Below are 18,228 nucleotides of genomic sequence, written 5' to 3' on the forward strand. Positions count from 1 at the left end.
TTATATAGTCAAATATGCACAGTTATTTGATAGCGCTGTTTTAATTTGTTGACACTCCTTAGAGAGTTTCATCATCTTACATTCTTTTTGTTCACTTATTATCTTCTAAACAGCAGCTAGGCATCATCCACTCCTCCATAGGCGCAACGGTGGGCGACTTTTTAGGGCGCATTCTATAGATCACCCATTGTTACTATCAAGGTGAATTTTAGGGCAAACAAATGCAATAAATGACCCTCCTTTTTGGTAAAAACACACAGTAAATAGATACCCAACATGTCAAACCTTAAATTTGTGCCCACAAAATGGTGACGATCTTTAGTACCCTTTATTTTCTATAGACGACACTTCTAAAGCCCCCCCCCCCCCATAGGTCATCAGTTTAGTTCTATGGAGGAGGTCATGTGCTAGAATTATTGCTCTCACTCTGGCGTGCACGGCGATACGTAACATGTGTATCGCAATCAACGTTTTCATATGTAAGTGCCCCTGACGCATGCGTTTACGTTCGTACATGCGTATATGTGTATGTGTGTGGGGGGGGGGGGTATTTTTTGTGATTGGGTGTAACTATTTTGTTTCAAAAATAAATAAATATTTTTTCACTTTTCTTTTATCATCACTCTTCCATCATTCTTTAATGAGACATGCCGGGTCTAATTCTTCCAGAAGCGCATTTGTGAGGTCAGGCACTGATGTTGGGCGAGAAAGCCTGGATCAGTCTCAAAGCAAGGTCCATAAAGACATGGATGAGCCAGTTTGGGGTGGACCAACGTGACTGGCCTGCACAGAGTCCTAACTCAACCTGGCAGGAGACCTTTGGGATGAATTAGAGCGGAGAATGTGAGCCAGGCCTTCTAGTTCGACATCAGTGCCTGACCTCACAAATGCCCTCATGATCAAAAATTCCCATAGACACCCTCCTAAACCTTGTGGACGGTCTTCCCAGAACAGTGAAGCTGTTATAGCTGCAAAGGGCGGGGCCAACTCAATATTGAACCCTACGGACTAAGACTGGGATGCCATTAAAGTTCATGTAAAGGCAGGTGCCCCAATACTTTTGGTAATATCGTGTATGTTATTTTGGGGGGTGGGGTTTTAAATACTTGGTTTTAAGAGATCTGGGCGGCACTTCCAGTCCTGGCCATCTAGGCAATGAGATCATTAGGCGACTTGCACAGATTCCTGGGATATCGGCGTCATGTATCCCAGGAGTCCATTGTAAGCGGGGCTTGCTGCTTTCCCCAACCGCACTTGCCTATCCGGGTTCTTGTTTGATTGACAAGTGCCCAAAACAACGGGGAGGGGAACTTCTGCCCACGCCATTGTTATGCCCACCTGTCGATCAAACTGCGCCTCGCAGTGTCATTACTGCGCAGGCGCGAGATCGGGAGGTGCATGCTGGGTAGCCAGGTGAACCTAATCCAGGAAATACACACAAACTGGCTTCAGATGCCCACATCCAAGATGGCCACTGCCTGCTTCCGAGGTCACATAAGATACTACTATTTTAAAGTAACTAGCATGAAGACAGGTTAGGACAGTACGCAAATATTAATGTGCAAGTAATGACAATCATGGGGGAGCTTTTTTATAAAAAAATAAAAAAAAGATTAGGGGGAGCGGAGCTCGGCTTTAACCGCTTCAGCCACGGAAATTTTTACTCCCCTTCAAGACCAGGCCACTTTTTGCAATTCAGCACTGCGTCAATTAAACTGACAATTGCGCGGTCGTGCGACGTGGCTCCCAAACAAAATTGACGTCCTTTTTTCCCCCACAAATAGAGGTTGCTTTTGGTGGTATTTGATCACCTCTGCGGTTTTTATTTTTTGCGCTATAAACAAAAATATAGCGACAATTTTGAAAAAAAAAAGGAATATTTTGTACTTTTTGCTATAATAAATATCCACATTTGTTTAAAAAAAAAGCTATTTTTTTCTCAGTTTAGGCCGATACGTATCCTACTACATATTTTTGGTAGAAAAACGCAATAATCGTATATTGATTGGTTTGCGCAAAAGTTATAGCAAAATACGGGATAGTTTTTATGGCATTTTTAGTATTTTTTTTTACAAGTAATGGCGGCGATCTGCGATTTTTATCGTGACTGCGACATTATGGCGGACACATCGGACACTTTTGACACTATTTTGGGACCATTGTCATTTATACAGCGATCAGTGCTATAAAAATGCACTGATTACTGTGAAAATGGCACTGAAGGAGTTAACCACTAGGTGGCGCTGAAGGGGGTTTAAGGGTGTCCTAGGGAGTGATTCTAACTGTTAGGGGGAGGAGCTACCAGTGACACTTCGCTGATCACTGTTTCCGATTACCGGGAACAGTAGATCAGTGACAGTGTCACGAGGCAGTTTTGCCTTTGCTGACCGCAATCACAGGCCGCCAGGGAACATCGAGTTCCCGGGACCCCGCGAGCACAGCCATGAGGCATGCGGCGGCAGCAAATTTAAAGAGACGTACAGGTACGCCCACTTGCCTGCCCATGTCATTGTGTCGACGTATATGTGTGTCGGCAAGTGGTTAACTGACAATTGCGCGGTCGTGCGTCACTGTACCCAAATAATAATTGATGTCCTTTTGTTCCCACAAATAGAGCTTTCTTTTGGTGGTATTTGATCACCTGTTCGTTTTAATTTTTAATATATATATGTTTTACTTTCTGCTATAAAACATATCCAATAAAAAAAGGTAAAAGATCGATTTTCTTCATAAATTTAGGGCAATATATATTCTGCGACATATTTTTGAAAAAAAAAATCGCAATAAGCATATATTGATTAGTTTGCACAAAAATCTTTTAGTTATATAACTAGTAATAGTGCCGATTTTTGGCGGGACTGCGACATTGCGGCGGACAAATCAGACACCTGACACTTTTTACACTTTTTTGGGGACCAGTGACACCAATACAGTGATCAGTGGTAAAAATATGCACTGTCACTGTACTAATGACATGGGCAGGGAAGGGGTTAACATCAGGGGGCGATCAAAAATCGTTGCAAAAATTCAAAGCCAGCAGCTACACATACTGCAGCTTCTGGCTTTTAATAATCGAACACTTACCTGTCCTGGAGTCCAGTGATGTCGGCACCGCAAGTGATGTTTCCATCAGCTGTCGGGTGAATGGCGCCGCCATTGCTGGTAAGGGAACCCGGCAGTGTTGTCTTATGGCTTCACAGCAGGAAACCTACTGGGCATGCATGATGCTCCGCTCCTCTCTCCTACTGGCCCGGCGACAGAGGGAGGAGGAGGTAGCCAGGCGGTGACGTCAATATCCGCGGCCTTGGCTCCTGAAAGAGGGAACAGGATACCTGTCAAAGACCCCCAATTGTGGCAGCGGAGGGAGCGGGGAAATCAATGAGCAGAAGTTCCACTTTTGGGTGTAACTCCGCTTTAAGTGTGTCCCTAGGAGGTGCTTTCTTACTGTCTGGGGGTTTCTCTGACTGGGTGAAGACACAGATCGGTGTTCCTGCTTAGCAGGAACACAAGATCTCCATCTTCTTCCTTGTCAGTATGGCGATCTGCCTTGTTTACATAGACAGATCCCCGTTCTGCCGATGTGGGGAACAATTGCGGGTGGCCAGCGGACATCGGGTCTGCCAGACCCGCTGATTGGCACCCCTGTGTCCAATCAGCTCGTGATGGCACCACCAGCAGTGCGCGGGTGTGCCACTCAGTGGCTATTGCACGAAATGACATACAGATAAATATCCAGTAGGCGGTCGGCACGTGTTTAAAGCGGAGTTCCAACTGTTAAATTTTGAATATCTTTTTTTAATGAGCTTATTTATATTACTCAGGTTTTACGGATGGATTGTCGCTAGGTTGTCGATTTCCCAAAATAAAATAACGAATATTTTGCCTTACTGCCATTTTTCATATTGCTTGTGGGCATGTGAAGCCCACAAGCACAATCTTCCGGGACACGGTGCAGCTGAGCGACCAGCATGCACCGCCCGTTCTCGCGCATGCGCAGTATCTACGGCCCGCGGCGCCGTACACTTCAGACGTTGCCACCAAAACGGGCAGCGTCGTCGGAAGTGCCCGCCCCGTTGTGATGGCAACGAAAACCCCTCGGCGCTGCCCACTGACTCCTGGGAAATGATGACACACATCTATCAGGAGCACCAGCGAGCACGGGCGCCGAGGAAAATGACGTCAGGCGCCACAGAGAGAAAGGGGCAGAATACAAAGGACCACATAGCAACAGTGCTGAAGGAGTTTTTTTATTTGGGTGGAACTCTGCTTTAAAGACAGACATGATTGTGTGATGGACATCAGTGTATGGGCTCTGGAATACTTCCAAAAATCACTGGGGTAGATTCAGAGAGCAATTGCGTCTGCGTAACCATAGTTACGCAGCGCAATTGCTTACTTGCCCCGGCGTATCGAATGCTCCTGATTCAGGAACCTCGATACGCCGACTGCAGCCTAAGATATGCCTGGCATAAGGCTCTTATGCCATCATATCTTAGGCTGAATTCTTACGCAGGCCGCTAGGTGGCGTTCCCGTAGTGGTCAGCGTAGAGTATGCAAATTGCATACTAACGCCGATTCACAACCGTACGCGCGCCCTGCGTCGTTTGCATACGTCGGTTTTTGCGTAAGGCTGCCCATGCTATTAGCAGGGGCAGCCAATGCTACGTATACCCGTCGTTCCCGCGTCGCGTTTTTGAAAAATTACGTCGTTTGCGTAAGTGAATCGTGAATGGCGCTGGACGCCATTCACGTTCACTTTGAAGCAAATGACGTCCTTGCGACGTCATTTACCGCAATGCACGTCGGGAAAGTTTCCCGACGGAGCATGCGCACTACGTTCGGCGCGAGTACGCGCCTAATTTAAATGATCCACGCCCCCTATGGGATCATTTAAATTGCGCGCTCTTACGCCGGGCATTTTTCAGGAGCGCCCACGCAATTTACGGAGCTACTGCTGTAATTTACGGAGGCGCAGCGGCAAAACGGTGCGCTGCGCCTCCGTAAAAAATGCGCAAATGTACCTGAATCTACCCCACTGTCTGTGAACACGCCGTGTTGTCCAGAAATATCAAGGTAAAGCTCTATTATGGGAAGAAGAAGCCGTATCTGAACAGAAACACCGCCGTCTTCCCTGGGCCAAAGCTCATTAAAAATGGTCTGCTGCAAAATATTGGAAGCAATCAATGGTTCCCCTTGACTACGTGAAGAATAAACTTAGCTGGAACAAATATAACGTGACATGGGATCCATGGATACGATATAATTATTGACCTTATTAGTAACGATTTGTATCTTTCTCTATTGTTTTGTCAATATTATCGGAATTTTCACCAAGCACATTTTATTTTGAGACCTTTTGGTTTAACGTTCGGAGGTCTTATACTTATGAGCATTTTGCTGGAAGGACTTTCCTATGCTTATGTTGAGTTTAGCTTCTGTTTGCATTATTGTTTATTGATTGTACCTTATATGACACTGTCTTGTTGGTTTAATAAAAAAACAAGAATATTGAAAATTAAAAATGGTCTGCTGCAAAGTGGAGAACTGTTCTGTGGTCAGACGAATCCAAATTTGATATTCTTTTTTGTCAGCCATGAGCACCGTGTCCTCTGGACTAAACAGTTGAGGGACCTTCCGGCTTGTTATTATTGCTCAGTTCAAAGGCCAGCATTTCTGATGGTATCTGTAAAAATGGTCTGCTGCAAAGTGGAGAACTCTTCTGTGGTCAGACGGATCTAAATTTGATATAGTTTTTTGGCAGCCACGAGCACCGTGTCCTCTGGACTAAACACGGCATTTCTGATGGTATGGGGGGGGGGGGGGGGGGAAAACCACCCCCTTCATCAAGACTTGGAGATAGGAAACAATATATAAGGACTTATATATTATATGTACCTTATATGACACTGTCTTGTTGGTTTAATAAAAAAACAAGAATATTGAAAATTAAAAATGGTCTGCTGCAAAGTGGAGAACTGTTCTGTGGTCAGACGAATCCAAATTTGATATTCTTTTTTGTCAGCCATGAGCACCGTGTCCTCTGGACTAAACAGTTGAGGGACCTTCCGGCTTGTTATTATTGCTCAGTTCAAAGGCCAGCATTTCTGATGGTATCTGTAAAAATGGTCTGCTGCAAAGTGGAGAACTCTTCTGTGGTCAGACGGATCTAAATTTGATATAGTTTTTTGGCAGCCACGAGCACTGTGTCCTCTGGACTAAACACGGCATTTCTGATGGTATGGGGGGGGGGGGGCAAAAAACCACCCCCTTCATCAAGACTTGGAGATAGGAAACAATATATAAGGACTTATATATTATATGTACCTTATATGACACTGTCTTGTTGGTTTAATAAAAAAAAAGAATATTGAAAATTAAAAATGGTCTGCTGCAAAGTGGAGAACTGTTCTGTGGTCAGACGAATCCAAATTTGATATTCTTTTTTGTCAGCCATGAGCACCGTGTCCTCCGGACTAAACAGTTGAGGGACCTTTCTGCTTGTTATCATTGCTCAGATCAAAGGCCGGCATTTCTGATGGTATCCTTAAAAATGGTCTGCTACAAAGTGGAGAACTGTTCTGTGGTCAGACAAATCCAAATTTGATATAGTTTTTTTGGCAGCCACGAGCACCGTGTCCTCCGGACTAAACAGGTGAGGGAGCTTCCGGCTTGTTATCAGTGCTCAGTTCAAAGGTCGGCATTTTTGATGGAATGGGGGGGAGGGTGCCAAAAAAACACCCCCTTCATCAAGACTTGGAGATAGGAAACAATATATAAGGACTCAAATAAAGGATATGTTCACCTTTTGTAATGTGTTACATGCTCCGCCCTCCCGGCAGCATCTCTCATTCACAGAGTTCTGTGAATAGAAAACGACAAGATCTGGCAGCCTCTGGGGCTTTCAACTTGTAGCTCTCAATGAACTTCCATGGCATTGCTGAGCTCTGTGGTAGTTCATTGGTGCTTCCTGTTAATGGATAACTGCTTGGCAGTACGATGTACGATGTTCGGCCAAACTGCTTACACACAGAGCCTGCAAGAGCCCCGCATAGCACCCATGATCTTCTCACATTTATAGTATCTTTAACCCAGGGGTTGACAAATTTGCTTGGAATCTCGGAGCCAGCTAAAAAAGTTAGGAGCCAGAAAACGCGCCCCGTCCCGACGAGCTTGTGCACAGAAGCGAACACATACGTGAGCAGCGCCCGCATATGTAAACGGTATTCAAACCACACATGTGAGGTATCATCGCGATTGGTAGAGCGAGAGCAATAATTCTAGCCCTAGACCTCCTCTGTAACTCAAAACAGGCAACCTGTAGATTTTTTTAAACGTTGCCTATGAAGATTTTAAAGGGTAAAAGTTTGTCACCATTCCACGAGCGGACGTTGGGTATGAATTTACTCTCGTAACATTATCTTTCATAATATTAAAAAAAATGGGGATAACTTTACTGTTGTCTTATTTTTTAATTAAAAAAAGTGTAATTTTTTCCCAAAAAAGTGCGCTTGTAAGACCGCTGCGCAAATACGGCATGACAGAAAGTATTGCAACGATCGCCATTTTATTCTCTAGGGTGTTAGGATAAAAAATATATATAATGTTTGGGGGTTCTAATTAGAGGGAAGAAGATGGCAGTGAAAACAGTGAAAAATGACATTAGAATTGCTGTTTAAAGCGGGAGTTCACCCATTTAAAAAAAAAAAAAAATCTCCCCTTAGATTCCTGCTCGTTCGGTCTAGGGGAATCGGCTATTTATATTAAAATATGATCCGTACTTACCCGTTTTCGAGCTGCATCTTCTTCCGTCGCTTCCGGGTATGGGTCTTCGGGAGCGGGCGTTCCTTCTTGATTGACATTCTTCCGAGAGGCTTCCGACGGTCGCATCCATCGCGTCACTCGTAGCCGAAAGAAGCCGAACGTCGGTGCGGCTCTATACTGCGCCTGCGCACCGACGTTCGGCTTCTTTCGGAAAATCGTGACGCGATGGATGCGACCGTCGGAAGCCTCTCGGAAGCCTGTCAATCAAGAAGGAACGCCCGCTCCCGAAGACCCATACCCGGAAGCGACGGAGAGGATGCATCTCGTAAACGGGTAAGTACTGCACATATTTTAAAATAAATAGCCGATTCCCCTAGTAATAACGAGCAGGAATCTAAGGGGGAAAAGTGCCCTCTAAGGGTGAACCCCCGCTTTAACTTGTAATGCTTAACTTGTAATACCAACGGCCACCACCAGATGGCGCCAGCTTACACATCTGGTGGTAATAACTTGTAATACCAACGGCTCACCACCAGATGGCGCCAGCTCACAAAAGCCAAGTCGCCAGGACCCTATTTCTAGTCGCCATGGCGACCTGGCGCCCCGGGATTTGTCGAGCCCTGCTTTAACCACTTCAGTATAGTAGGAAGGGAGCTCACTGCAGAACATGTGAAAGGGCCCATTGTGGGATCGTCGTAAAGGGCCCCAGGATATATTATATATATATATATATATATATATATATATATATATATATATATATATTTTCGCATTTTATAATTGGCCCCCCTACTTTTGTCCCTGTCCCCCCATGTGCCCCCCCCCTAAATACGAAAGCTGGAGACACTACTGATGTTGGGGTGCAATTTCTCCCAATGACACCAATGATGGTCTAAAGTCTAAAAAGACAGTGCCCTTTGTTTAGAAAGTTTGGAGATCCCTGTCCTAGAGGGGCTGGGCTACCGATCAGAAAAGCTGCAAACAGCTGACTTGGGGAATTAACAGTTTTTTTTTTTTTTTTTTTTTCCTATTCGTCAGAGTCAGTGACATTGTGAACAAGCTAATCCTCCGCTAATCCCTGAATCCTAATTTTTCCTAAAAACACCAAATCTGGAGTCAGGTCCGTAATTGCACGGGAAACCGCATTAACCCTCTGTGGCAAGGTTACCGTAATGGTAAAGGGGAATCTATGCTACTTTTAGTATCTAGAGACACAATGTATCCGAATAAGATCCATGCAATGCTAAAAATGTTATTCATATGTGTCCATAGTCTGAAATATTTCCTTTAATTTCATTTGTACATATGGGCTGACATCCAGTATGAATATTACATTGGCTAATCCAGTAATTGATTTTGTCTTGGCGGTCAGCAAGGTCCGACAAAAGACCACTAGATAGAGAAACTATGGGCCAGATTCACGTAGCTCAGCGGATCTATAGATCCGCTCGATCTACGTGAATTAAGATCCGCTCCCGCAAGTTTAGGAGGCAAGTGGCTAATTCACAAACCACTTACCTCCAAACTTGAAACGGCGGATCCTAAATCCCCCGGCGGAATTCAAATTACGCGGCTAGGGGGAGTGTACTATTTAAATCAGGCGCGTTCCTGCGCCGATTTAAATGCACATGCGCCGTCCGCGAATCTTCCCGGCGTGCATTGCTCCCACTGACGTCGCTAGGACGTCAGTGGTTTCGACGCTTACGTAAACGGCGTCCGTCCGTATTCGAGAACGACTTACGCAAACGACGTTAAAAAATTCAAATTCGACGCGGGAACGCCGGATATACTTAACATTGGCTGCGCCTGATAAAAGAAGGGGTAAGTATACGACGGGTACGCCGCTACAGAAACGTCGTAGGAAGACTGCGTCGGGTCCGCGTACGTTCGTGAATTTGCGTATCTCGCTGATTTACATATTATTTATCGTAAATCAGCGGGAACGCCCCCGGCGCCATTTTTAAATGGGGAAAAAAAGATCAGACAGTGTAACACAGTGTAACACTGTCGGATCTAAGCCCTATCTATGCGTATCTGATTCTATAAATCAGGCGCATAGATAGGACCAGTGTAAGTCAGAGATACGATGGTGTATCTGTAGATATCTGTAGATACACCGTCGTATCTCTTTGTGAATCTGGCCCTATGTGTATAAAAGTGTGTGTGTATATCAAGAAAATATCTAGTAAAAGTAGTGGTAACATCATCACTGTGCTGTATGAAGCCTGAACAGAATTGTGGGAGAGGCCAAGCAGGCTCCACCCACTACAGAAAAGTACAGGAGGGGCGGAGACAAGACCAGTCTCCCTGCACAAGGAGAGGGAGAGAGAGAGCAGAGCTGTGGGAGGGGCCCAACAGGCTCCACCCACTGCACAAGGAGAGAGAGCAGAGCTGTGGGAGGGGGCCCAACAGGCTCCACCCACTACAGAAAACTACAGGAGGGGCGGGGACAAGACTAGCCTCCCTGCACAAAGAGAGAGAGCAGAGTTAAGGGAGGGGGCCCAACAGGCTCCACCCACTACAGAAAACTACAGGAGGGGTCGGAGACAAGACCAGTCTCCCTGCACGAGGAGAGAGCAGAGCTGTGGGAGGGGCCCAACAGTCTCCACCCACTACAAAAACGAAAGGAGGGGCGGAGACAAGACTAGTCTCCTTGCACAAGGAGAGAGAGCAGAGCTGTGGGAGGGCCCAGCAGGCTCCACCCACTACAAAAAACGACAGGAGGGGACGGAGAGAAGACCAGTCTCCCTGCACAAGGAGAGAGAGCAGAGCTGTGGGAGGGGCCCAACAGGCGTAGGAGACTTACGCCGGTCGTATCTTAGCAACAGAGAAGCGTATCTCAATTTGAGCATACGCTTAAAGATACGACGGCGCGGATTCGGACTTACGACGGTTGGGGGTTCTAAGTAATTTTCTAGCAAAATAACCTGATTTTAACTTGCAAACAACAAATATTAAAAAGAGGCTCGGTCCTTGACCACTAGCCGCCCAGCCGCCGTAAGGTCGGCTCGGCTGCGCGAAACGACTTAATATTACAAAATCTCGCATTTCAGCCATTACGCGTGTACCCGGCGGGCGCGATTACCGCCGGGCACCCACGATCGCTCGTCACAGAGCGAGAGAACCGGGAGCTGTGTGTGTAAACATGCCATAAAACTATCCCCTATTTTGTAGACGCTATAACTTTTGCGCAAACCAATCGATAAACGCTTATTGCGTTTTTTTTTTAACCAAAAATAGGTAGAAGAATACGTATCGGCCTGAACTGAGGAAAAAAAAGTTGTTTTATATATTTTTTGTGGGATATTTATTATAGTAAAAAAATATTGCATTTTCTTTCAAAATTGTCGCTCTATTTTTGTTTATAGCGCAATATGACGTCCTCCACTTTGTGCGGTGATATCTGAATGATGGGTGCAGCTACAGGCATCATTCAGATATCACCGTCTTCAGCCGCCGATTCTCTGCACGATAAGAATGATCAAAGCGGCGGTTCCACCGCTTGATCATTCTTATAGGCAGCGGGAGGGGACGTCCCCCCTCCCGCCGCCATCCGGTGCTTCTCTGGGCTCTCCCGTGCCATCGGGGGCCCGGAGAGCGAATCGGTCGGCGCTGCCTGGAAAGCATAGAGATGACTGGCGACCAGATGGTCACAGTCATCTCTATGACCGTCGGAGGACCGGGCGCGACCTTATGACGTCACGCCCGGTACCCGGAAGTAAACAAAGCCGCAATCGCGGCTGTCGGCATGAGATCAGTGATTTTTTTCTCATGATTGTAAGCCTGGAGGAGAGATGCAGTCTTATTGACCCCTCCCCCCACATCTCTCCATAAAGAGGACCTGTCACACTGATTCCTATTACAAGGGATGTTTACATTCCTTGTAATAGGAATAAAAGTGATAAAAAAAATGTAAAAAATAGTGTAAAAATAAAAAAAATTAAGTAAAATAAAAATAAAATGAATTTTTTTTTTTCAAAACACCCCTATGCCCAGTAGCTTGCGTGCAGAAGCGAACACGCATGCAAGTCCCGCCCACATATGTAAACGCCGTTCAAACCCCAGGAATCGTATCGTGCGTTAGAGCGAGAGCAACACCTCCTCTGTAACTCGAAAATAGTAACCTGTAAAAAATGTTAAAGCGTCACCTATGGAGATTTTTAAGTACCGAAGTTTGGCGCCATTCCATGAGTGTGCGCAATTTTTAAAGCGTGACATGTTAGGTATCTATTTACTCGGCGTAACATCATCTTTCACATTATACAAAAAAATTGGGCTAACTTTACTGTGTTTTTTTTTTTTTTTTTTAATTCATGAAACCGTTTTTTTCTCCCAAAAAAAGGCGTTTGAAAAATGATTGCGCAAATACCGAGCGAGAAACAAAGTTGCAATGACCGCCATTTTATTCCCTAGGGTGTCTGCTAAAAAAAACATATATAAGGTTTGGGGGTTCTGATTAATTTTCTAGCAAAAAAATTGTGATTTTTACATGAAGGAGAGAAGTGCCAAAATAGGCCCGGTGGACAAGGGATTTACATTTCCAGGGACAACATCTGCCAGAGACATCTCATTACAAACACTGATTTCCTGATACATAAAATCCACCATGTTTCATGCAGTTTCCCTTTCTCTTGCAGGGCGAGGACTCTCGGAGAGAGACCCGACTTCTACACAGGGTGATCTCACATGGCGGAATCGCAGGCTGATGGCGTCAGGCAACAGATCCCAGGAGAAGAACTGCACTGATCCAGGTAATGACGCATCGGCCAGGAACTTACCCATGGCTGCAAGTGATTGGCGGAGTTTCCCTTTAATGGGGGAATCGTGTTTATCACCATTTTTATATATTTCTGTGAATGTGATCAACTTAAAGGGTTTGTAAAGGATTTTTTTTTTTATCTTAATAGCTTCCTTTACCTTAATGCAGTGCTGTTTTCATGTCCTCATTGTTCGTTTTTGCTCTCAAGTTGCTGTAATTCTTCTCTGATCTCCACACTTCCTGGTTGTCTGTTTCCTGATAACCACAGTACTGGGAGCTTTCCCTCTGTGGACACTAATCAAGGAGGTGTGATTACATTGGCCCAGATTCACATATAACTACGTTGCTCCTGGGCAGCGTAACGTATCTGATTTACGTTACACCGCCGCAGGTTTACAGCGTTGGTGCCTGATTCTCAGAACACTTACCTGTAAACTTGCGGCGGTGTATCGTAAAAGCGCTCGGTGCAAGCCCGCCGAATTCAAATGGGGCGGGCACCATTTAAATTGGGCGCGTTCCCGCGCCGAGCGTACTGCGCATGCTCCGTCGGGTAAATTACCCGACGTGCATTGCGCTAAATGACGTCGCACCGACGTCATTTGCTTAGACGTTAACGTAAATGGCGTCCAGCACCATTCACGGACGTCTTACGCAAACGATGTAAATTTTTTAAATTTCGACGCGGGAACGACGGCCATACTTAACATTGGCTGCGCCTCCATAGACCCCCAGGGGCAACTTTACGCGTCGCAAAGGCTATGGAAACGACGTAAATTCTCTGCGTCGAGCGCGCGTACGTTCGGGAATCGTCGTAATTTGCTAATTTACATAAGCGTCGGGGAAAACGACGTTGGCGACACCTAGCGGCGGGAAAAAAATTGCATTTAAGATCTGACAGCGTAAGAGCCTTACGCCTGTCAGATCTAATGGGTATCTATGCGTAACTGATTCTAAGAATCAGGCGCATAGATACCCGGGGCCAGATTAGGACTTACGACGGCGCAAATGGTGTTGCGCCGTCGTAACGCCTTTGAGAATCTGGGCCTGTGTGTCTAAAACCCCTCAGCACCAATCAGTTTAGTTTTACAAACCATCACTGCCCTGTATTGGCTCTCTGGCTCTGTACATCACAGAAGCAGGAAACAACATGCAAAAACAAAACTAGAAACTACAGGTACATTATATGATTGATTTTTATCTATTTTTAATTGTTATTAAAAGGAATCAGTTAACTATTATGTCTCTATACTCCTTTAAAATGACTCTAAACACTTAAAAAAAATATATATTTCTATTGCAGAATGTATTCTTAAAACGGTATTAAACCAAAAAAAAAAAAAAATGTAATATATCGCAGCTTACCCATCATTAAATGTGGTGGCTGCATTTGTTTTCTTCCTCTTTTTTTAGGCCTTTTTCTCCGTTGTTTTTATCTGGTGATCTGGCCAGTGACACGCCTCCTGTATTAGAGCGTCCCCCCCCCCACTCTGGATGAAGGAGCAGCAGCAATGTCAGTCTTGGGGGGGGGGGGGGGGGTGTTAGATGGACTAGCAGATTTAAATACACTAACAAACAGAAGCCAAATTCCAGCTAATATAGTATTACCTCGGATTGCGAGTAACGCAGGTTAACCACTTAACCCCCGGACCATATTGCTGGTCAATGACCAGAGCACTTTTTGCGATTCGGCACTGTGTCGCTTTAACTGACAATTGCGCGGTCGTGCGACGTGGCTCCCAAACAAAATTGGCGTCCTTTTTTCCCCACAAATAGAGCTTTCTCTGCGGTTTTTAGTTTTTGCGCTATTAAACAAAAATAGAGCGACAATTTAAAAAAAAAAATGAATATTTTTTACTTTGTACTATAATAAATATTCACCAAAAATATATAAAAAACATTTTTTTTCCTCAGTTTAGGCCGATACGTATTCTTCTACATATTTTTCAAAAGAAAAAAAATCGCAATAAGTGTTTATTGATTGGTTTGCGCAAAAGTTATAGCGTTTACAAAATAGGGGGTAGTTTTATGGCATTTTTTTTTCTAGTAATGGCGGCGATCAGCGATTTTTTTTTTTCGGTACTGCGACATTATGGTGGACACTTTTGACACATTATTGGGACCATTGGCATTTTTATAGCGATCAGTGCTATAACAATGCATTGATTACTATAAAAATGCCACTGGCAGGGAAGGGGTTAACACTAGGGGGCAAGGAAGGGGTTAATTATGTTCCCTGGGTGTGTTCTAACTGTAGGGTGGGGGTGGGACTGACTTGGGGAAATGACTGATTGCTGTTCATACATTGTATGAACAGACAGTCAGGCATTTCTCCCCTGACAGGACCGGGAGCAATACTCATCGGTATCGCCCTTCAACAGAGCCCATCGGTAATGCCTGCCAGTGCCTCCTCATCGGTGCTGCCTAGAAGTGCCATCTATCAGTGCCCATCAGTGTCACTCATCAGTGTTCATTAGTACCCATCAGTGCCCATCAGTGTCGCCTATAAGTACCCATCAGTGCAGCCTTTCAGTGCCCATTAGTGCTACCTATCAATGCCCATCAGTGCTGCATATCAGTGCCTATTAGTGCCGCCTATGAGTGCCCATCAGTGCCACCTATTAATGCTCATCAGTGCTGCATATCAGTGCCCATCAGTATCGCCTATGAGCAGGCCCAGACTGGCCATAGGGCATACCAGGCACCGGCGCCCCGCGGGTCGCATGTCACGTCTCCCCCCCCAGTGTAACATGGTCCAGAACTGTTAGGGGGGTGTCTGTGTAACAAACTGTGGGGGGCTGTGTAATGTTAAGGGGTCCAGAGGTGCAGGGTGCTGTGTAATGTAAAGGGGCCCAGAGGTGCTGTGTAATGTAAAGGGGCCCAGAGGTGCAGGGTGCTGTGTAATGTAAAGGGGCCCAGAGGTGCAGGGTGCTGTGTAATGTAAAGGGGTCCAGAGGTGCAGGGTGCTGTGTAATGTAAAGGGGTCCAGAGGTGCAGGGGGCTGTGTAATGTAAAGGGGACAAGAGGTGCAAGGTGCTGTGTAATGTAAAGGGGCCCAGAGGTGCAGGGTGCTGTGTAATGTAAAGGGTTCCAGAGGTGCGGGGTGCTGTGTAATGTAAAGGGTTCCAGAGTTGCAGGGTGCTGTGTAATGTAAAGGGGCCCAGAGGTGCAGGGTGCTGTGTAATGTAAAGGGTTCCAGAGGTGCGGGGTGCTGTGTAATGTAAAGGGGTCCAGAGGTGCGGGGTGCTGTGTAATGTAAAGGGGCTCAGAGTTGCAGGGTGCTGTGTAATGTAAAGGGTTCCAGAGGTGCAGGGTGCTGTGTAATGTAAAGGGGCCCAGAGGTGCAGGGTGCTGTGTAATGTAAAGGGTTCCAGAGGTGCAGGGTGCTGTGTAATGTAAAGGGGCCCAGAGGTGCGGGGTGCTGTGTAATGTAAAGGGTCCCAGAGGTGCAGGGTGCTGTGTAATGTAAAGGGGTCCAGAGGTGCAGGGTGCTGTGTAATGTAAAGGGGCCCAGAGGTGCGGGGTGCTGTGTAATGTAAAGGGTTCCAGAGGTGCAGGGTGCTGTGTAATGTAAAGGGGTCCAGACTCTATTGATCAGGGTCCTCTGATTCCTCCTGTACCAAATTGTAATGTAACTGTAATGTCTGCCTTTATTTTGTTAAGCGCTGCGCAAACTGTTGGCGCGATATAAATCCTGTATAATAATAATGGACAGGTACATGGAAAGCCTTTTTTTGGTAAAACACCCCCCCCCCCCCAACTTCATCTGCACCCCCACTCCAACGTTTTACATCAATAAATAAATTCTCCGTATAAATAGACGACGCGGTAGACCTCATCTGCTACAGATACAGTGATAATTGTCATCTCCCAGAGGAAAACACAACCCCCCCCCTCTTTTTATCTTATTCACCTGATTAATGAGTATTGTGCACAATGGTTAGCGTCATGCAGATTGTCTCTTTAATTACTTTTCCAAGTATTGGCTGTTCTTGTCCTTTCTGAGCCCTCTGCCGCCCACCACCGCTCCATGCCCACCGCCGCTCCATGCCCACCGCCGCTCCATGCCCACCACCGCTCCATGCCCACTCAATTTAGTTGCCTAGAAGTTGGAAAATTAATTTACTTTTCTTGGTTGGCTTTCAAGACCATTTTTTCTCTTGTTCTTGAACGATGGAAACGCTTTGGCTCTTCTTATCTAACTAAAGATGCCTACCGCAGGCGTGCGCACAGGGGCCCAGATTCTTAAAGGACTTACGACGGCGTAGCGCCATGTACACCGTCGTAAGTCCGAATAAGAGCCGTCGTATCTATGCGGCTAATTCTTAGAATCAGTTACGCATAAATTCGGCTAAGATACGAGCGGCGAAAGTCTCTTACACCGTCGTTTCTTAGTTGCATATTTCCGCTGGCCGCTAGGTGGCGCTTCCGTAGATTTCCGTGTTGAAATATGCTAATGAGCTAGATACGCCGATTCACGAGCGTACGTGCGCCCGGCGTAGCAAGATACGTTGTTTACGTAAGACATACGCCGGTGTAAAGTTACCCCTTATAAAGCAGGGGTAAGTCATGTTGGGTATGGACGTCAGAAACGTACGAACAGCGTCGTGTTTTACGTCGTTTGCGTAAGTCGTCCGTGAATGGGGCTGGACGTAAGTTACGTTCACGTCGACTAGGCATTGAGCGGGCGTAATTTAATTTGAAAATTCGACGTGATACTGCGCCGTTCATTAAAAACGTCAATCACGTCTGGTCACGATACATTAACATAAAACACGCCCACACTAGCCTACTTTGAATTACGCGGGCTTACGCCGGCACAGTTACACTACGCCGCCTTAACTTTGGCCACAAGTTCTTTGAGAATATAGGACCTGCCTCACTAAGTTACGGCGGCGTAGTGTATCTTGAGATACGCTACGCCCGCCTATAGATAGGCGCTTTTTTGAGAATCTGGCCCAGGGTGTCCCAGGTGTGCCCAGGCACACCCTAATCACCCTGTGCAGCACAGATTCCCCCCTACTGCCCTGGTTCCCCCCGCAGCACTTCGGGCTTCCCTACTCTCCTGTCCCTCCAGCTGTTGCTGCGGGGAGGTTTTAGGATGAGTGGGGGAAGGGGCCGGTAAATATGCAACTTACCGGCCCCTTCTCTTTCATCGTGAGTGATTGGTAGTGTGTGTTTGATCTTTGGGGTGTACACCCTAATGCAATAGGCTGCGCACACCTATGATGCCTACACATAGGACCAGTGGTGTAGCCTGGATTACCAGCACTCAGGGCAAGTCAGGTATTGGTGTCAGTGACTGCGCCGTCGTATCCTAGCTGTCTAGTTCCGCCGGCCGCTAGGGGCGTGAACGCTGATTTACGCCTAGAATGCGTAAATCAGCGAGATGCGCCTATTCACGAACGTACGCTTGCCCGTCGCAGTAAAGATACGCCGTTTGCGTAAGGCGTTTTCAGGCGTAAAGTTAGTCGAACAAAAAGCTGGCCTAGCCAATGTTAAGTATGGCCGTCGTTCCCGCGTCGAATTTTGAAAATTTTACGTTGTTTGCGTGAGTCGTCCGTGAATAAGGCTGGACGTAATTTACGTTCACGTCGAAACCAATACGTCCTTGCGGCGTACTTTGGAGCAATGCACACTGGGATATGTCCACAGACGGCGCATGCGCCGTTCGTAAAAAACGTCAATCACGTCGGGTCACAGGACATTAA

At 46.2% G+C, this 18,228-nt stretch overlaps 1 protein-coding gene across 1 annotated transcript in view; it reads left to right on the forward strand.

Moving 5' to 3' along the window:
- SLC24A4 (solute carrier family 24 member 4) overlaps positions 1-18,228 on the forward strand; it is a 137,206-nt gene that overhangs the window by 18,363 nt on the left and 100,615 nt on the right. The window contains exon 2 of the mRNA XM_040333705.1: positions 12,399-12,512. Coding sequence (XP_040189639.1) covers positions 12,399-12,512 — 114 coding nt within the window. The remainder of the gene's footprint in view (positions 1-12,398; positions 12,513-18,228) is intronic.

This window comes from Rana temporaria, chromosome 13 (genome assembly GCF_905171775.1).
Source record: "Rana temporaria chromosome 13, aRanTem1.1, whole genome shotgun sequence".
NCBI lineage: Eukaryota > Metazoa > Chordata > Amphibia > Anura > Ranidae > Rana > Rana temporaria.